Below are 21809 nucleotides of genomic sequence, written 5' to 3' on the forward strand. Positions count from 1 at the left end.
AGAAGAGAGGGACACCTTCTTCTTACTTGCAATAAACTTCAGTTTATTCAGTTAACAGTGTTGCAGCCCTCAGACCTTCATGGGGTCAAAACAACATTCCAGCTAAATATAGCCCACGCCTCCTCCAGGGATCGTGAGCTCATAGGGCAGATGCATATTTCATTGTTGCTATGATCATACTAAGAAGTGTGACTTTTGAAATGGCAAATGTGTAGGAAGCTCTGTATCTCTGTAATCCTTCCAAACGATTTTCAGGGTAACTTGTTGCTAGGCAAGTTATTCCATCAGTGGTGATGTGTAGTAGCAGGGGGTGAAATTAACACCAGCCAAATGCTTGGGGGTCGGGAGTTGATTTTTGGTATAAATGCTTTTTTTCTTGAAATAAATTTTCTTCTAGAAATTTTTATAGAATCTGAACATTAGTGTGTGGTTTCATCCCTAGTGATGTGTAGCATAAGTCCAGTGTTGTGTGGTGTGTTGTCCTCATGTCTGGTGCCTTCAGGCCATCCTGGATGTGATGGTCAACCTGCAGTTCACCCTGGTGGAGACGCTGTGGAAGTCCTTCTGGAGGTTCAGCCAAAACAGCGACACACACCCGCTCAGCCTGTGAGTCACACACACGCACGCAGAAACCATGAACACCATTACCAACTTTGAATCTGATGCCAAATACGGATCCAAACAAATGCTTTACTGAACAATGTAAATTTAGACCATTAGTAATTTGACAAATACGAGTGAAATATAAGCCATTGTTATCCGTTAGAGAGATCTAATATTCTATGTAGGAAGAAGGGCATAAATCCAGAAGACCAGCTATAGCCTTTGCCGTTGGCGTAAAGAACGAACATCCTCTCATTCCACTTCAGACGAAGATCTGATACTGTGTGCGCCGGTGATTCTCTTCCAGCCACAACGAGTCAGAGAAGCGTCTGCCCAAGTCCTGCTTGGTGCTGCTGTGTAAGTTTGATGCGGTGCTGCGCTGGACCAGAGACTGTGACAACACGCTGTACCAGACCCTGGTGGAGATCCTCATCCCGGATGTCCTGAGACCCATCCCTAGTGAGTAATCATCATGTCCTGAGACCCATCCCTAGTGAGTAATCATCATGTCCTGAGACTAGGGATGTTCGATATTGGCTTTTTTACCGATATCTGATATACCGATATTGTCCAACTCTTTTTTTTTTTCCGATACCGATATATGCGGGGTTTCCCCCCCAAAAAAATTATTTCAGGTAATTAACATTACATATCTCTTGTTGTGGAATTAACACAACATTATGCATACTTTTGACAATAAATAAAATAAGAATTTGTTCTTACTTGCTTACCTGGGTAAATAAAGGTTAAATAAATGTAAAAAAAAACACGATACAGATCATTTCCGATATTACATTTTCATGCCAATATCGGTAGGCCGATAATATCGGACATCCCTACCTAAGACCCATCACTAGTGACTTTAGTGAGTAATCATCATGTCCTAAGACCCATCCATAGTGGGTAATCATGGTGACCTAAGACCCATCCCTAGTGAGTAATCATGTCCTAAGACCCATGATCCATAGTGTGTAATCATGTGCTAAGACTAAGACCCATCCATAGTGGGTAATCATGGTGTCCTAAGACCCATCCATAGTGTGTAATCATGATGTCCTAAGACCCATCCATAGTGTGTAATCATGATGTCCTAAGACCCATCCATAGTGTGTAATCATGATGTCCTAAGACCCATCCATAGTGTGTAATCATGATGTCCTAAGACCCATCCATAGTGTGTAATCATGATGTCCTAAGACCCATCCATAGTGTGTAATCATGATGTCCTAAGAATCACAGACTGTAACTGCCCGCCGGCAGCGTGAATACTTTCCCTAAGCCAGTTGTATTTCCGCATTCGGTTTGCGCAATCTGATTGGCCACTGACGTTTCTCTCAGCGCCCAATCGCGCAGTGATGGGCAAGCTACTTGGAAAATGTAGCAAGCTACACTACAAGTTACTCTCGATTAAATATAGCTCAACTACAATGGAAGCTATCCCCAGAGAAATGTAGCAAGCTACACTACAAGAACATCGCAAAAATAGCTAGCTACATCGGCACTACTTTTTTTTTTTTTTTTTTACTTCGTGATCAAGTTTCCACCAAACAAAAAAATTATCAGTTTGATTGTTTATTATAAAACTGAAACAAGCCCTCGGTCTGGCTTTTTGTGTCATCCTTTTAACATGAACTTGTATTATGTACAAAATCCAGGAAGGCAAGTTTAGCTGGGTGCAGCCTCTACAAAAGAAAAGAAAGAGACCATTTGGTTTGATCAGTTTTTATAGTATAGTTTGTTGATTACTTTTGATGCAGTAATGGTCTTTTTCTTTTCTATTCTATCTTTATGTATTATTTATCCCTAAACTCTGCATCTTCTGAAACCTGCCCACTTTATCAACCAAAAACACACTTCTTCAATATCTGAATTTTAACTGTCTTACTTCATTTTACTATTATGCTACCATGTATATACTACTACCGACTATGCTAATATGTCTATATTACTACAGTATGTACTCAGAGTATAACACTCAAGCTTGACACTGCTAGACAAACAATACTATCCTTGGCTGCTAGATATGTAACTCACAAAACATTCCATGGCCACAGGTTGAGAACCACTGGTCTAGGACGATCTTTTCCCTATTTTTTTTTCTCCACCCCCCAATGTACAGTGTACAGTGTCCCCCTACCCCAACCCCCCCCCCCCCCCCTCCAATGTACAGCCCCCACCCACCAACCCCACCCACCCAACCTCCTCCAATGTACAGTTTCTACGTCAAATGTATATACACTCTTTTTCTGGACACTTTTTGTATCACAAACAGTACTGTATTTGCAAATCTGATATGTCATAAATGTATAGATGTAGCAGTACTGTCTATCTGTATGTCATGTATGTCAGATATATGTTATGATGAATTGAAAATGGGGGACCCTGATGTAAACAAGACGAAAGTCTTTCTCTGGTCTGCATCCCCTTAACAATTGTATGTATTGAGCTGTACTGTACTGTACCCATTCTGCAATCTGTTAATACACTTTTCAATCAATCAATCAATAATATTGTTCATAGCAGCTAGCCTATCTCAGACTGTTAGTTAAAGCTGTTGATAAAAAGTGCACTGACTTGTGTGCTGTTTGGGAACAGTTGACAATGTTTATGTAAAGACAGTAAGGGTTTTCATCAGCTCACCTGAATATGTGTTCTCAAGTTAGTATTGGACGTGTGGGACGTCGAGAGCAGCTTCATTTTTGGTTGACACAATAAACACCTAAACACATATGTTTTAGGCGTTTTTTCAGTCAAACTCATAAACGTGTCCGGGCCCCGTTCCCCGTACCTGGATAACTGAGTTAGCCGGATAACTTTCGGTCAAGTCTGACTTAAGCCGGACCTTCCTGTTCCCCGAATCTGGATTGTCTAAATCACCATGACAACAGATCAAAAAGTTTGAGCCTGGTCGAGAGCAGGGTTTAAGTTCAAGTTAGCCGGATGAACCATCGCCACGCCCCCGCAAAGAAATGACAGCCCGTTTCCTGAAATTATTCCCACAGTCTACGATCTGCATTATACCATTCTGAATTACGTTTTTGTGCTCCATTCTTCCAGAGGGGGCTTTTGAAATGTAAAATAGACCCAAAATGCTGATACTAAATTCACTTTGTCCTAAATAATGCACGTTATATACCGTGGCGCTCGCTCGGTGCGATGTACACATTATGTGGTTATTTTAATTGTAACTGGGATTAAGATGTCTGATGAGATGCGCTGTTTGACGGATTTGAGAAATTGAATGAGCCGTTGACGTCACATTAATGAATGAGAATAAAGAGATAAAACTTCATTCAAAATAAAGAATATTCTAAACACGGGTCTCTCGTTCATTAATGTATAAACAATGAATTTATCCCATCTGGCACAGTGGCGCAGCGGTAGTGCTCAATCCTGGCAACCCGGCGACCGGTGTTCGAAACCCCGTGTTTCCAATATAATTTTTTGGAATATAATATTAATGATTATACGCCAAAGTAGCCTAGTTTTAAGTTAAAATATTATAAATCTACATGCATTGAGGATGTCATTCTTTATATAGCTCTCAACGTGCACCAAATTGAATTATTCCTACATCGCAAAAAGAAGGAAAAGACTAGGTTTCGAACCCCGGTCGTCTGCGTGAAAGTCAAAAGAAGAACCCGTTACACCACAGTGGAGATAAGTAAAAGATCGACCATACATCAATCAATGGGTAAGAGAGCCGTATCGTTATTCTGTATAACAGTTTAACTAATTATTTTCGTTAGCAAGATCTCATTTGATTATTCAATCCAGCAGGCAAGTTTAAAGAAATATAATCTGATTGATTGAGGTAATGAGGGACTTAAAATTTGCCTATAGATAACGCATTTAACTTGTCGGCGAGGCGATTGAGCCGTACTGCAATATGTTAATAAAGTTTTAAATCAATTAATCAATCAATGCCGCTAGAGAATCAGGATCTCTGCTATCGATACGTGCTGGCTTTTCAACTGGAGCGGCCGCGCGCACTTATCCTGGGTCTCAAGTCTGGTTTGAGTTAACGAGACTGAATCCACCTTCGGGGAACAGGAAAATCCCGGCTTCAAACATCGGGTTAACTGAATCTGGATAATGACATCTTGATCGACTTAGTTGAACCAGGTACGGGGAATAGGGCCCAGGTAGGGCCATGGAGATGCAGTGTTGTTATTGTTGTTGACATCATCTTCATCAATGCCATCAGTGGAAACATCAAATCCCTCTGCCATTATTTCGCGCTGTTCTGTTATTGTAAATTGCATGATCCATTCATTCTCATTCATGGTCTGCGTTTCGATTTTCACTTCCTGGTTTGCGGCCTGGAGTCCCGCCCTATCCTGCCTCTGATTGGCCTACCCGAAATATTTTGGCCTACCATACCCAATCGTGAGTCGTCACTCATATCTAAACAAACCAACCAATCATAGTGGGTTTTTTACGGGGAGTTTTTTTTTCTCCTCGCAGATCTTCTAGTCTAGACTGCGAAAGTAGCGTGTAACGTTTCTCGTCGCTACGTTACTACTTCGTTCTATAAATAGCTCCGCTACAGAGACCGCTACCCTGGTTAAAAAGTAGCGAGCTACCAGCACGCTACTGAGAATTGTAGTTAAGCTATGTAGCTTCGCTACTTGTAGCAAGCTACTGCCCATCACGCGTTACTCCTAACAATCGCGCCTAGCTTTCAGTTCCACAGCCCAAGTCCTTCAGTCCGACATCACATCAATATAAATAACGTATTGTTTTCATCTCTCTATATTAACGTAACTAGCTATTCATATCAATCGAAATAACGTATTGTATTGTTTTCATCTCTCTATATTAACGTGATTCCATCAACACAACATAAATGTTCAAAACACGACTTCATTATTGCTTATCTCTGCAAACACGACTTCATTATTGCTTATCTCTGCTCTGTTCAAAACACGACTTCATTATTGCTCAAGTTTCAAGTTCAAGTTTCAAGTTTCTTTAATAGTTGTCATACAGAAGTACAGAATACTTTTATACAAAATGCTTCTTTCTGTTACGCTCCAGAGACTGTGCTAGACAAAAGATAAGTATGAAATAAAATAAGTATAGCAAGTAAAAGTAAAAATAGAAGTCATGTATGTAGACACAAGTGTTCAGTATGTACATATGTACAATGTTCAATGCAGGATAGCAGTAACTGAGTTACCATACAATATACTATGCAATATACTAATATACAATATACTATATAGTGCAGAGCAGAAATGGGATGAGGTACAATTTAGGTACAATTTACAGTAAGGTGTCCTGAGGTATGGGTTGTAGTGCAAATGCTTATCTCTGCTCTGTTTACGTTGGGTGGACGAGCAGTGAGTTTTAATATTGAGCATGGCATAAGAAGTAGGTAATATGCTCTTGCGCGTGACGCGACTTTGGGCTTCATTATTCAGCCACAGGCAAGAGTTTTTAGATCACAGGCTGGTCATGCATAATCTCGCCCACCAGACTCTTCTACCGAATTGACTAGGTCATGCAAGTCAATCAATAGATTACACTTTCTGTAGGCCTAACACTCACCTACTCATTCTGTTGTGACACAACATGACATGTTAGGGTTGTCACCTTCCGTGATCATGTTTGAAAAATCTGTTTTAGATTAGGCTGTAAAAATCTGTTCTATAGGCTATATTTAGTCTAGTTTATTAGACAAAGCATTTAAAAATACTTTGATGAGTCTACATCAATAGCATTAACCATACATTGTCAAGGTTGACAGAATAAAGTCTATATCAATTTATTGCCATCATGGACCAATAACAGAACAGATTGACAGGTGGTGACAAAGCACAAGACTGGGCATTTACAGGCGGTAGCAGTAGCGATGCACGGCGGTAGCAGTATATTGATGCACGGCGTATATTGATGCACGGCGGTAGCACGTTAGTTAGTATATTGATGTGCTAGTTAGTTAGTATATTGATGCACGGCGGTAGCGAGTTAGTTGATAGTTAGTAGTATATTGATGCAGGTAGGTAGCTGATGCAGGTAGGTAGCTGATGTGACGGACTTGTGGAACTGAAAGTTCTGAAAGTTAGGCCGCGATTGGGCGCTGAGAGAAACGTCAGTGGCCAATCAGATCGCGCAAACCGAACGCGGAAGTACAACTGGCTTAGGGAAAGTATTCACGCCCCCCGGCATGGTGTAGAAATAATGATGCGGTTTAGTTTCGTACAGATGCTTTTTATTTTATTTTCTCTTTTCTTTGCATTTAGCATTGCAGCACTGTAACACTTTAATACGTCTTCTCGTTGCACCGTGAAAACTTATTCCGCTTTTACCAAGGGGTGTTAATTTCTTAAGTAGTGTGGATAGTATCGCTGTGTGCGCTCCGTAGGTCTTTCTAGTTTACTTCCTGCATTGGGTTTAAGTCTCGTGAGAACAAACAGGATCTTGTGACGAGCCTTTATACCATACAAAAGACGAATTCCCCCTATGTGGACACTACCTGAAAGTACATACGAGATTTTTAACGCACGGTTCCAAAATAGAACCTTAACGTAACATTATAAAACAGTAAATGTTGATCGTCTTGACCAATGTGGTCATTTACACAGACCAATCCATCAACATGGAGCGGAGAATCAACACTCCATTATTAGCAAATAAACTAAAGAAGTTTCCAATTACAGTTTGAATTAATTTAACTGAAAGTGGATTGAGTCCAACTCTGGTGATATCCAGCTCTTTGTCCATATTTGTTCTTGATTAAAATATATTGTATTTACGTACATTTCTTAACCCCCTCTCTCTTTCTCCCTCTCTGTGTGTGTGAGGTGCCTTAACTCAGGCTATACGCAACTTTGCCAAGAGTCTGGAGAGCTGGCTGACCAGCGCCATGATGAACATCCCAGACGAGATGGTGCGCATAAAGGTAGGTGTGTGTGCATGTGACGCTATTCACTCTTATTACAGTACTCCTACCTATTCAGGGGATAGTAATTTGAAGGTAGACCTCATAGAGGTCTCTTTCTCGTGGTCTCCCGATGATACCTCTGACCTTTCTATCGCCAGGTGGTGTGTGTGTGCTCATTCTCTCAGACTCTGCGTCGCTACACCAGTCTGAACCACTTGGCCCAAGCCGCCCGCGCCGTCTTGCAGAACTCTGCTCAGATCAGCCAGATGCTCTCCGACCTCAACCGAGTCGACTTCACCAACGTCCAGGTCTGAGGGAACACTATCCATCTCTCTACCACCGCCCCCCGCCTCCTGTAGATACAGTATAGATGTCTCTACATCTGTCTCTCTCTTTCTCCTTCCCTACCTCCTATAGATGTCTCTCCCTACCTCCTATAGATGTCTCTCACTACCTCCTATAGATGTCTCTCACTACCTCCTATAGATGTCTCTCCCTACCTCCTGTAGATGTCTCTCCCTACCTCCTATAGATGTCTCTCACTACCTCCTATAGATGTCTCTCCCTACCTCCTGTAGATGTCTCTCACTACCTCCTATAGATGTCTATCACTACCTCCTATAGATGTCTATCACTAGCTCCTATAGATGTTTCTCCCTACCTCCTATAGATGTCTCTCACTACTACCTCCTATAGATGTCTCTCCCTACCTTCTATAGATGTCTCTCACTACCTCCTATAGATGTCTCTCCCTACCTTCTATAGGTGTCTCTCACTACCTCCTGTAGATGTCTCTCCCTACCTCCTATAGATGTCTCTCCCTACCTTCTATAGATGTCTCTCACTACCTCCTATAGATGTCTCTCCCTACCTCCTATAGATGTCTCTCCCTACCTTCTATAGGTGTCTCTCACTACCTCCTGTAGATGTCTCTCCCTACCTCCTATAGATGTCTCTCCCTACCTTCTATAGATGTCTCTTACTACCTCCTGTAGATGTCTCTCCCTACCTCCTATAGATGTCTCTCCCTACCTTCTATAGGTGTCTCTCACTACCTCCTGTAGATGTCTCTCCCTACCTCCTGTAGATGTCTCTCCCTACCTCCTATAGATGTCTCTCCCTACCTCCTATAGATGTCTCTCCCTACCTCCTATAGATGTCTATCACTAGCTCCTATAGATGTCTATCACTACCTCCTATAGATGTCTCTCCCTACCTCCTGTAGATGTCTATCACTACCTCCTATAGATGTCTATCACTAGCTCCTATAGATGTCTCTCACTAGCTCCTATAGATGTCTCTCCCTACCTCCTCCAAACTGACATCCCCCCCCCCCCCCCCCCCCCCTCAGGAGCAGGCATCGTGGGTGTGTCGGTGTGAGGACCATGTGGTGCAGCGTCTGGAGCAGGACTTCAAGCTGACCTTGCAGCAGCAGAACTCCCTGGAGCAGTGGGCCACCTGGTTGGACGGCGTGGTGTCCCAGGCCCTGAAGCCCTACCAGCACAACCCCACCGCCCTGTCCAAGGCTGCCAAGCTCTTTCTGCTCAGGTGGTCCTTCTACAGGTGAGACATGGACGGCTAGTGCATGAGGAGGAGGGGGAGGGGGGGGGGGGGGGGGGGGGGGGGGGTTGGAGGACCAAACACTGAAAGATCAATCTATCACTTTTTCCGAGAACTAATGGCCTGCCGCCAACATTGATCCATCGCAAAACGGAGATAAAACAGATGGAAGGTTATTATTGTCCGTTGGTTTGTTTTTAAATTAGAACTTAAGTAATTCGGGGCCAAACCCGAGATAAGTCGGGTTAACTCGCCATGCGTTGGGTGCCAAACCAGAGAAAAGTCGGGTTTTAATCATTATTTCTTTTATTCGCTATTGCCATTCATAATCCATCGAGGCAGCCTGTGCATGCTGTTCTGAATGTGTCTGAGATCGCAGACGGTCAATACTGCCGCCTAACGCCTTGCGGCTGCTATTGCACTCCATTTGAAACGATGTAGTTTGTTTTCTGGGCTGAGCCGTGCAGGCGGGGTCTAAATACTCCAGCAAGACGAGCGCTTACAACGATACATCGACTAGGCTCCTTCCCCCCTCGTTCATATGCAATGCTGGAGAACGTGGGACAGACTGCAGTGACCAGTATTTGGAATGGCGATCAGATAATTGGATTATTCTTTTTGCATATTACCAATCTTGCGTTGATCCGATATTTTGATCCCGCGATCGAAGCCTGTCTGTGTGGAATGTGTGTGTGCTGTGTCCCGTTGGTCACATCACGGCACGGATGGGTGCCCCGCTCTAAACCACCTTTCATGCGTGCATGAGGAAAGATAATACTGATAATCTAGCGTTGATTTCAGGATGATTCGATAAGCGTCTTTTCCTGGGATTACTCAGAATCACTTAAACTATACTCATATTCACCACGGTATAAACGGAAATGTACGGATGAAAGAATTATCTGTTTTTTTGCATGTTGACTGGAAGAAACTCACTGACAATCGACAACGATCCATAGCTATAATATTTAAAGGGGACATGCATTGCTATTTCTTGCACTATTTGGGCAACTTTACACAATTCCTATGAGTCTATGGAAGACATCTGTAAGGTTATTTTCAAAAAAATTCATTGTTTTATATTTCTAATGAAGTACTCAAAAGCATAATTTTTCAGCCTCAGGATTTCAGGCTGTTATTGGATGGGCTCCGCCCATAAGCGCTTTCAGTGACAGTCACCCACACAGCGTGATGCATACGAGAGAGAGCGAGCAAGTGAGAGAGAGAGAGGGAGAGAGAGAGAGAGGAGAGATGCGTCCCCGACACACACGCAGTCAAGTTTGTGTGTAAATGCTCCGACGAGGGAGAGAGATGGCGCACACACATTTACACACACTTCTGCACGGTCCCGCCGGTCCCTCTCTATCTCTCTCTCTCGCTCGCTCGTTCTCTACCTCTGTCAAAACCCGTTTGAGGAAGTGTCGGGTTACACTATGCGCTACAACCATAGAGGGGGCGTTACTGCAAATCAGTACCTTATTCACGTCAGCAATACCATCAAATCAGAACAGCTTAGTTGAGTGAGGGAAGATCTCGTGAACTCAAGACTAGACTGATGAGTCAATATGATAATTAACGACACAGACCACATTGAAATAATCCCCAATTGCTAGGATACAATGCTAAACACTGGAAAAGGCCATTTATAATGCATGGGACCTTTTAATATCGTTTTCAGCACTGCAAACACGGCATTCTCCTCATTGAACAGAGCACTGGCACACGTGATTTCTTTCCCGTAGCCGTAGTTTGCGAAGACGCTCTCTGATTGGCTAGTCCGCGTACAACGAAGACCCTCTCTGATTGGTTTAGCTCCGAAGGGCTCTGGGATAGAAATGTCCGCCTTGTACATATATATTCTCTGCTTCGAAGTGGTTATGCTTTGGCCCTCTTTCGAAGTGGGTTATGCTTAGAGTTTGGAATCAGGGCTGGTGGTCCATCGCCCTGCTCTAAAGATAAACTCTAAGCATAACCCACTTCGAAAGAGGGCCAAAGCATAACCACTTCGAAGCAGAGAATATATATGTACAAGGCGGAAGAGCCCTTCGGAGCTAAACCAATCAGAGAGGGTCTTCGCTGTACGCGGGCTAGCCAATCAGAGTGTCTTCGCAAACTACGGCTACGAAAAAAAATCACGCAACGGCCCAATGCCCATAGCGCCCTCTGGCACTCAAAGTGTTAAAGTAATGTGTGCACTTGGGTGGTCCAAAAGTGAATTCCTCTCTGAACTTTTCTGTCAAAACGAACACAAATCTGGCAGAGACACGAGGCACTTTTTTAATTTGTGTTTTAAATAAATATACTTTTTTTTTTTTTTTTTATAAACACGTAGACACAACAGATCAATGTAGCCAGGCCCTAAGCCTAAGTCTGTATATTAGTAATGTAGTAATATATCCAGTATTTCAGCCTGGTAGGTATCCTTTAGTACCCCAACCTGGTATCTGCGCTGTATAAAAGCGGTATCAGTGAGTTTGGATGTAACCAGAGACAGAGACCTGGTTCCTGACCGTCCTCCTCCGCGCTGCAGCTCCATGGTGATCAGGGACCTGACTCTACGCAGCGCCGCCAGCTTCGGCTCCTTCCACCTCATCCGCCTGCTGTACGACGAGTACATGTACTACCTGATAGAGCACAGGGTGGCCCAGGCTAAAGGAGAGACGCCCATCGCTGTCATGGGAGAGGTAGGGACACGCACACACATGATTATTGATTTCCCAAGGGGATCAATAATGGAATATCTTATCTTACACACATACACACACACAGACCAGGGTTGGATTCAGTTTACTAATTGACTCAGGATGTGGATTGTAAAAGTTGTTTGCTATTAAAAAAGAAAAAAGGTCCTATACACATTCTATAGAGAGTAATGATTTGAGAATGAATACCCCTATTATTAGTTGATTTAATAGAAAGTGGATTGACTCGAACCCTGACGTACACATTGAATGATGGTGAACAGTGCGTTTCTGATCCTCTCTTGCGTGTTTTCAGTTTGCCGGCGCTGGCAAGAACAGAAGCTCTTCAGATCTGGACAAAGGTAACTCACCCAGCCTTCCTCTCTCCTTCGCACCCAAGCTCTGCTTCCAGTTCAACTTCTGTAGTGCTTTCTGGCACCTTTTTAAATCCATGCATTGCTCAACATCAACAGGACGCATACTTAAGTCCTGTGCTAACCAGCTAGCCCCTGTGTTCACCACCATATTTAAACGATCCCTGGCGGAGTCAGTGGTCCCTGCCTGCTTCAAGATGTCTACCATTATCCCAGTACCAAAGAAACCCTCCCCAACAGGTCTCAATGACTACAGACCGGTGGCACTCACCTCTGTGGCCATGAAATGTTTTGAGAGGCTGGTCAAGGATCACATTTGTGCCTCCCTCCCCAGTGATATGGACCCTATGCAATTTGCATACAGGCCAAACAGGGCCACTGACGATGCGGTCTCCCAAGTACTGCACAGCACCCTCTCTCACCTAGACCGTCAGAAGGGGGGCTATGTGAGACTGTTGTTCATTGACTACAGCTCAGCGTTCAACACCATAGTCCACACCAGACTGGTGGACAAGCTGATCGAGCTGGGTCTGAGCTCTGGTGGACTTTGAGTGAAAGGCCCCAGGCGGTCAGGGTGGGGGGTCAGACCTCCAACACCATCACCCTGAGCATCGGGTCCCCCCAGAGCTGTGTTCTGAGCCCCCTGCTGTACTCACTATACACACATGACTGTGTGGCCAAGTTCAGCTCCAACTCCATAGTGAAGTTTGCGGACGACACAGTGGTGGTGGGGCTGATCTCGGACAACGACGAGAAGGCCTACCGGGAGGAGGTTGAGGTACTGGAACGCTGGTGCCAGGACAACAGCCTGCTCCTGAACATTGGTAAAACCAAGGAGCTGATCGTGGATTTTAGGAGGAGACAGCAGGGGACACACACACCACTGAGGATAAACGGGGCTACCGTGGACAGGGTGAGCAGCTTCAAGTACCTGGGGGTCCACATCTCAGAGGATCTGACATGGACAACACACATAGACTAAGTCGTAAAAAAAAGGCGAAGCAGCGCCTCTACCACCTGAGACAGTTAAGGAAGTTCAGAGTATCTGGGAAGATACTCCAGTCCTTCTACTCCGGAGCTGTAGAGAGCATCTTGACTGGAAACATCACTGCCTGGTATGGAAACAGCACGGCGCAGGACAAGAAGGCCCTACAGAGAGTGGTGCGCTCAGTCGAGCGTACCACGGGTATTGCACTACCACCCCTGCAGGTCATATACAACAAGAGGTGCAAATCCAGAGCCTGCAGAATAATGAAAGACCCTCACCACCCCAACAACAGCCTGTTCATGCTGCTGCGGTCAGGCAAACGCCTGCGAACACCAGCAACTAGGACAGAGAGACTTCGGCTCAGCTTCTTCCCCCAGGCCATCAGAGCCTTGAACACTGAACTCTCCACACACAAGCACACACACAACACACACACTGTACACGCTCACACACTAGCAGCCACTTTAACATGAGTACACACACACTCATGCTGCACACACTCACACTTATGGCCACTTTACAAAAGGAAAGGTCACTTTAAGAATAGTATAGTATAACTTGAGATTGTATAATATAGCATTGTATAACAGTGTACATAAAGACCCAGTGCCTCATCCGTAGCTAACAGTGTATTGCACTACCTCAGGACCTAGCATGTCCTACCATGCTCTGTAAATAACTCATGTACATATACCGATATGCCCTACTTTGTTTACTTGTTTATTGCACAATGTCGTTCTATTGGATTCTTATTATATATTACTATTGTATTATGCACATCGTTGTGGGCAATACTCCCCGCATTTCATTGTATACTTGTATGCCGTGACAAATAAAACTCTTGACTCTTGACTTGAATGCTCGGTAGTATAGGCATCGTGGCTCTCTGCTTGAACCAACATTAACTTTTTTTAAATGTAATCCTGTCAGACGAAGAAGAGGAAGAGGAGGATGACGAGAGTGAGGAGGAGGGCGGGGAGCTGATGCTGCAGTCCAGTTCTGCCGGCATGGCCGAGGAGGAGGAAGAGGAGGAGGAGCAGTCTCTGGAGCCTCTCACCAAGCTGCCCCGGACAAACACTATGACCATGTTTACGTCAGCGCACTCTGACTGACACACACACCATCTTGGATATACAAAGACATACAGCTCATACAAACCCAAACACACTAGGAGTGCATGATTCGGGAAATCTCATGACTCCGTTCTTGTCGTCACATTTCGATTCAAAATCGATTCTCGATTCAATACATGCATAGATTTTATTCTAGATTGCTGTTTTGAGTTGAGTTGCTTTTCCCAATCGACTGCGGTAGACACTTTAATAGGTCTCAAAGAAAGAAATCACACTGAATCCAATGTAAACCTTTACTCAATGTTGCCCTTCAGTAAGATTTATTTTCCAGTTTAGTCCACTCAATATGAAACAGAAATGCAGTAATTTGAACAGAAACATGTTACAGGCAATCAAAGCAAGGCAAAGAAAATCTCTAAACAGATTTTTGGAATTTGTGAATCGCTTTTGAATCAGTAGCGATATAATCATGATTCTTATGTGAATTTATTTTTGATTTTATTGCACACCCTCTCACCGTTGCTTTTGTATTGTTCATCGCTCCAACTGGAGAGTCTCATGTCGCTCTTCTGTCACTCTGTCCTCTCCCTGTCACTCTGTCCTCTCCCTGTCACTCTCTGTCCTCTCCCTGTCACTCTGTCCTCTCCCTGTCACTCTCACGCCGAGAACACACCAGGGGCGCGTGCGGGTTTCGTGAGAATAGCTTGCGTGGCCGTCCACACCGAGTCTGACTTCAGAGCGGGCGGAAGCGCACGGATTTACATTGGAACAGCTGTAAATGCCTAGTCTATATGCAAAGTCAGTCCCCGTTTTTTTAAGATGAACAGTTCCAGTGTTGTCCATTTTGCATGTATAACCCGTTATCTAATTAATTAGAATGTTAGAATGAATTTTAGAATGATGAAATCAGTGTGACTGTAGTCCTGAAAAAGTATAGTATGGTTTATTTGTATTGGGAAAGATACATACACATTAGCTGGTTGAACAACATCTATATGTGTGGTAATAATGCAGATATTGAGTATTACTGTGAAAATGCGTGTGGCGCACGCCTCAAATTCCAACCGAAGCGATAAAATTAGCTTCCCGCCCCCGCAAGTCGCCTGCCTGCCCACGTCTGGTGTGTTTGCGCCGTCAGTCCTCTCCCTGTCACTCTGCACTTTACAAATGTCATTTGTAAAGGTGTGAGTATATATTGTACGTTTTATAACTAAACCGGTGTCATGTATGTGTATATGCGTGTGAACATTTAAAATAGGGACGAGGGCAGGACTAAGCATTTGTTTTGTATGTTTATTATGTTTGTTTATTATTCTCAACGTGTTGCCAAGACATTCCCGTGGAAACTGAATTTGCAGACCAAAACACCCGATGGTAAACCGGATAAAGTGTTTTTATATGCTTCTGTATCCTGGCAAATATGAGCATATCCCAGCTATTATATTTGGGTTTCTCATAGTTGGGATTGGCGCTTATACCGACTATGGCAAACCGGATGATGTAATTTGACCGCACCGGCCCATAAACGAACACTCAAGTTATCCTGAATGATATGGAAATATTAACGTGCATGTAAACGCAATTATTGCCTTCACCGGGCACCTGAACCTTGCCAATCCTCGCCATACTTCCTGTGCCTTTCCTATCGTCTCACCGCCTTGGATCTCAAGAGTCCTCCCTAGAACACTAAAGCTACACTCACACCACTTTTTACTGTGCAAGTACTGAAATTAGTTTGAGTATATAGTAACATGGTTTCATTATCATTGTCCTAGGACTTCTATTGCCAGAGTACTGAGTAGTATCCGATCCCCAATACTGGTATCGGAATCGGTGCACCTGTATTACAACACCATGAAGGTGTAAGAGGTTCTCGTTCGTGTTGAAGTCTCGTGATCCAGCCTCTTGTCCGTGATTACCACCTGCCCTTGCCTTAACCACTGACCTGATTGCCATATAAAGACAGGAAGACACCATAGGCTACAATTGCCTTGAAAGTGCTGCATCTGCACACTGGACGTTGTGAGACATGTCACTGCTTGATCTACAGTATATATTTTCCTTCCTGCAAGAAGGGTGTCTGGACGGATACCCCATAGTGGTGTTGTCTGGACGGATACCGCACAGTGGTGAGTTTAGTGTTGTCTGGACGGATACTGCACAGTGGTGTGTTGTCTGGACGGATAACGCACAGTGGTGTTTAGTGTTGTCTGGACGGATACCCCACAGTGGTGAGTTTAATGTTGTCTGGACGGATACTGCACAGTGGTGTGTTGTCTGGACGGATACCCCACAGTGGTGAGTTTAATGTTGTCTGGACGGATACCGCACAGTGGTGAGTTTAGTGTTGTCTGGACGGATACCGCACAGTGGTGAGTTTAGTGTTGTCTGGACGGATACTGCACAGTGGTGTGTTGTCTGGACGGATACCGCACAGTGGTGTGTTTAGTGTTGTCTGGACGGATACTGCACAGTGGTGAGTTTAGTGGTTGTCTGGACGGATACTGCACAGTGGTGTGTTGTCTGGACGGATACTGCACAGTGGTGTGTTGTCTGGACGGATACTGCACAGTGGTGTGTTGTCTGGACGGATACTGCACAGTGGTGTGTTTAGTGTTGTCTGGACGGATACTGCACAGTGGTGTGTTGTCTGGACGGATACTGCACAGTGGTGTTTAGTGTCTCCTTCCCTGTCTTACACAGTATATTAAAGGGACATTCCGCCCCTTGGCTGACTTCTGGTGGCGAATATACAGTATTTGCCAACTTTAATGAAATAGTCCATGTAATTTAATGTAAAAAATGTAACCGTTTCTTATATTAGATGCTATTTATGTATTCGTCTTTAAACACCTTGGGAAGCCCTGCACAGCTGTTAGTGGATGTCACGCTCTCCTCTAGTTTCCCATCATGTATTTTGAATTTGGCCAACTAATAAGACTACCTGTGCCTTTTTTTCTTTTACCAGAGATGGATAGCCTGAAACGCCTATTCTCATTATACTAAGATAATTATGTAAAGTGGATTAATAAGTAAGAATACTGTTTTTTTTATCCACTTTTTCTCCCATTTTTCTATATTTTCTCCCATCCCAATTTCGTATCATCCAATTCAACCCTCCCCTGTCACGGACGCTGTTTCTTGCCTCCCACAAGCCGGCTGCAATGTGGACTAAGTCATACATAGCACAAGTCCCCTCCGATACTCGAGGTAACAGCAGTCGCATCTTTTCACCTGCGCAGCTCGATCTTTCAGTGTCGAGGAGTAACGCGTGGGAGGCTCACGCTGCCCCCGACACTTCCTGATTCTACTGCGCAGGCGCACCAACCGACCTGTAGGAGTCGCTGTCCACAACGCCCGATCCCCACCCATCAGTTTCCCACCCCCTAATACGGCCAATGTGTATTAGTACGGACGACCAGCTAAACTGAAAGCAAATGTGGAGCGCTGGGCTCGAACTGACGAGCCCAGCGTCTCCAGCATTTCGTGGCGAGTGCCTTGCCCACTACGCCACGTAGCCGCCCTAAGTAAGAATACTGTTAAAGTAGTCTGTGGCGTTGTTGTAATATTTATGAGCCATAGTAGGTGAGCTAAATATTGAAGCAGCGACAGTCTGGAGTGGTCATGGTCCCACCTTGCTCTTTGTTGTTCAGTCACTCATCAATTCTTTCATTGTTGTACAAAGACACACACACACACAGAGGGAAACACAATATGGTCTGAACACTTAAAACTGAATTTGTAAAGTGATTTCCTACAACCTACCAAATCAATCTTCAGATACAGCGGTTGGATTGTGATTGGGCCATGGTACAAGGTCAAAGCTTATATACCAACCAATCAGCAGCACTTACATCACTATCCATGGCATCCATAGTACCAGCTTGTTGTACATAAACCTCCCTTGCATCTGGTTTTCTCAAGATTTTATCATTTAAAATTTGATGTTTATTTTGTGCATATCCAAATAAATTATAGCAAAACGACATGTTGAACATACTGTATATTATGTTATGTAACCTCTGTGAACATTGTCATATCCAAACGTTGTATTCCTTTTAAACCATTATTGCCTTAAGAAGTGACATATTTTGATGGAATATTCAAAGTAGTTTGGCTGTGTTTGTATTGTACCATGGGCTAGCTGCATAACAATGGTGGTTTCCAGGTATCAGCAGTGGTCAACAATCATGGTCCTACCAGCCCATCTCACAGTGAACTGCACATATTTTTTTTTTTTTTATCGTTTCGTTTTAAGAGTAGTTGTTGATGGAAGTTTTGCACTGTGGGACAGGCGTACAAAGAAAGTTGAACCAGGAAGCCATTTCATAAACCTGGCCCATTATATATATATATATATTTAAAAATAAAGATATGGGGCGGCATTTATAAAAACGTTCTTAGACTTCGAATCTTAGCTAGATTCCATCATACAATCACTTCAAACTAAGAATACATTTGGAAAAGGTGGAAATGGGTTTTCACCATTAACATAAAAGTGAGGTTAACTTTTTTGAATTTACAACAGGATTGTCATAAAGAACCTTTTTACAAATAAGGCCCCCGTTGTGCTTTTTTTTTAAGACATTTGTAAATCTGTGATCCAAGTTTGTAGCGTTATTATTCACCGACTTAAAATGCTATTGCTCTCCAAATTCCTTTTTCAAAAGTAATTTCTTAAGGATACTATGGTTATTTGGGCAGTCTGCATCAATCTATAACAGCCTACACCAGACATTGCTTCATAGTCATCCACATTCAACCAATCATGTCAAGCCACTTTTGGGAAAGTATACAAAAGCAACCTTTTTAACATTTTATTTTATCAAAAATATCCCAATAGCACATAGTCTCACTTGTCACCATACTGCATGGTTTTGATTGGATGAGCAGCTGACTGCTTCCATGACATAAAAAAGACTACTAAATGTTCCAACATGTAAGAGCAACCACACAACACCAATAAATCTGTACAGGGAATGCCATCTAAAGGTTCAAGGTTACCAAGCTGAGCCAATAGAAACAGGGTTTTGCCCATAGATGTAATTTACTCTTTTTAGAAAATGTTAGCTAGAAATGCAAACCATTTGAATGTGGATGTTACTCATTTAGCAGGCTGTCAGTTAAAATGACCAGGGGTTTATTTTGTGCCGTGATTCAGAATTCTTAAGTTGGGGTAAAGTGAATATATATGTTCTGAGTTTGTAACACTACATAAAACTGATGTGGGGGCGTGGTCAGACCATGGTTGATTGACAGCTCCCTTTCAACTCAAGCACCATTCTTTTCCCATTCAATCACAAACGTTTTGCTATAAACGTACCAAATCTATCAAATGGACCCTACTTGGTTAGAAATGGACTAACTAGCAAACTAGATTAGACTACCAAAATCTGTTTAATTATACCTCCCTGAGTATGGCGCTAATTGTTCGTAATTTTAGGCCTGCCCAGAAAAATCATGAACACAAAAATGGTGAAAAACTACACAATAGTTCAGTCTTTTCACATGTTTACAGCAACTATTTTCTAACATGTATAATGTGTTTAGAAACATCTCTGAATTAGCTTTACCTCGATACTCTAGAATCACTCATCATTTTTAACATTCAAAATCACAGCACAATTTTACAACCCTCATAATTTCAAATGACAGCCAGCTAAAATATCCATGCAGATTCGTTTTTGGTGTGTGGTTGCTCTTTAAGAGACAACATGGCGCAGTTCTAGGTTCCATTTGCTTCATTCTATATTAACGTGGAGATACAGACCACTGACACCTGGACTGAACCGGTCCAGACCAGATGGAATAGATGAGAAAACAAGTGACTTCTTGTCTGGGAGCAGCAGAATCTATGAGGCACCAGAACCACAACTTCTTCATACATATTAAACACATGCACACACGCACACATCCCCACATATTCTAGTGATAAAAGCACCTGGTGAACAATGCACAGGTGTGGATCTTGCATACAGTTAGACATAGGACACTCACGCTAGAATAAACAGCACATCTCATGTATAAAAACAAAATCTGAATCCTAAAATAATCTTTGTTCAGTCGACCTTGGTTGATGGTTGCAATACTGAAATACAGTACACAATTACAACAAGACAAAGGATAATTCTAAAAAAAAAAAAAAAAAATGCAGATTGCCTCCAACACCTCTGCTTTACAGAATTAGACCCAGAGCATAGTTTGTTCAATTGTACAGATTCAAGTCGACAGGTGTAATAATTAAGTATTATCAAAGTGTATTCACTGAGCGACATAGGGAGGTGTAGTGGTTACGTCATTGCCGTTTCCCACGCGGTCCACCCCTCTTGAAATCGCCATGTATTTCCAAAGGACCCATTTCTAAATCGTCTCGTTTAAAACAAATAAAGTATGAACATTGGCATGGTGTACCTTTCTGTGTGTATGTATTCATCCACAATCTATAGCTCAACATGAAAAAATTCGCAATTAACACTTTCAGCACCGGACCCGAACGTTCGGCGCCAGACCCGAGTATAGTCGGGTTTTGGTCGTTATTTATTTTATTCGCCATTTCCATTGATTATCCATCCAGGGAGCCTGATGTTATCATTGGGAATGGGTCTGAGATTGCAAACATCCAATACCGCCGCCTGCCGTCTTGCGGCCGGTATTGCACATCCTTTGAAACTCTCTGGCTTGGGCTGTGCGTCGATCTAAAAAAGTCCGGTCCAGGTTTTCCTTGTCGGGCAGGACAAGCGTTTATAACGCATGGATTGAGGAAATTTTTTTTTCTTTTTCACAAATTGAACGAGATACTCGATGTCAAATGGGCAATAGTATTATATCCATAGCTATGATATATAATATAGTTTGAGCCCTGCAAACACTGCCATGTATTCCTATTCTTTAAAGCGGTGGCCTTCTTACCACACGGTACACAGCGACCTCGCGTCCAATGAGTTAATCGTAAACGTAGCAAAATAACAACGTTTATGTTTTCGTTCACTGAGGAACTACACTTCTCTCTGGCGCTGCTGACGGCGACAGCACTGAACGACAGGCAGTCTACTGGTAAGTGTAGTTCTTTTTTAACGACAAATTAAAAACCTTATAACTACCTTTATTTCAACAAAAAAACAACAATAATGTTAGTGATAGAAGGGAACTCATTTTGTTAAAAAATGGAAAGCTTGCCAATGTTCATGAGGCAGAATTGTTACAATAGCCGATAATCCATTTTCCTAATGATAAATCCATATACGGGTGGACCGCGCGGGAAACTAAAGTCAGACTACACCTCCCTATTAGCAGGTAAGATTATGCTCTGGACTGTAGACGAGGCAGTGTCAATATGTGTGTGTGTATGTAAATGCGTGTGTTTTTTGACACTCGTGGGCTGTCGTCATCAGCGGACATCCCTTCGCTCTCCCTCATTTTACGATCCAGGTGCATCGGTCACTATCTGCCAGCACTTGCAGGGAGGAGCCTACAGATCAAAAGAAGGGGACGACTGGCATCAGGAATCATAGAATTCCTATCTATACATCATCTTACAGGCTTTTTCAACGCACCATGACACACTGCACCAGAGACCTTTCAAAAAAAGGTTTTACCTGACCATGGCTCATTTGCGCAGTCCTTTAGAAATGGAGGTAAATA

General features: G+C 43.2%; 2 protein-coding genes across 3 annotated transcripts in view; one reads left to right on the top strand and one right to left on the bottom strand.

Moving 5' to 3' along the window:
* The window catches only part of rfx1b (regulatory factor X, 1b (influences HLA class II expression)), a 46770-nt gene extending 28616 nt beyond the window's left edge, over positions 1-18154 (top strand). The window contains exons 11-18 of the mRNA XM_084319417.1: positions 503-606; positions 911-1062; positions 7413-7510; positions 7651-7800; positions 8844-9055; positions 11583-11736; positions 12050-12095; positions 14026-18154. Of these exons, the coding sequence (XP_084175543.1) occupies positions 503-606; positions 911-1062; positions 7413-7510; positions 7651-7800; positions 8844-9055; positions 11583-11736; positions 12050-12095; positions 14026-14207 (1098 nt within the window). The 3' untranslated portion in view covers positions 14208-18154. The remainder of the gene's footprint in view (positions 1-502; positions 607-910; positions 1063-7412; positions 7511-7650; positions 7801-8843; positions 9056-11582; positions 11737-12049; positions 12096-14025) is intronic.
* Positions 18155-18989: 835 nt separating this feature from the next.
* Positions 18990-21809, bottom strand: part of dcaf15 (DDB1 and CUL4 associated factor 15) — a 36817-nt gene continuing 33997 nt past the window's right edge. For both annotated transcript variants that reach the window (XM_084317969.1, XM_084317968.1), the window contains exon 13: positions 18990-21636. In XM_084317969.1, the coding sequence (XP_084174095.1) occupies positions 21581-21636 (56 nt within the window). In that variant the 3' untranslated portion in view covers positions 18990-21580. The remainder of the gene's footprint in view (positions 21637-21809) is intronic.

The sequence above is a fragment of the Notolepis coatsorum genome (assembly GCF_963971535.1).
Source record: "Notolepis coatsorum genome assembly, chromosome: 7".
Lineage (NCBI taxonomy): Eukaryota > Metazoa > Chordata > Actinopteri > Aulopiformes > Paralepididae > Notolepis > Notolepis coatsorum.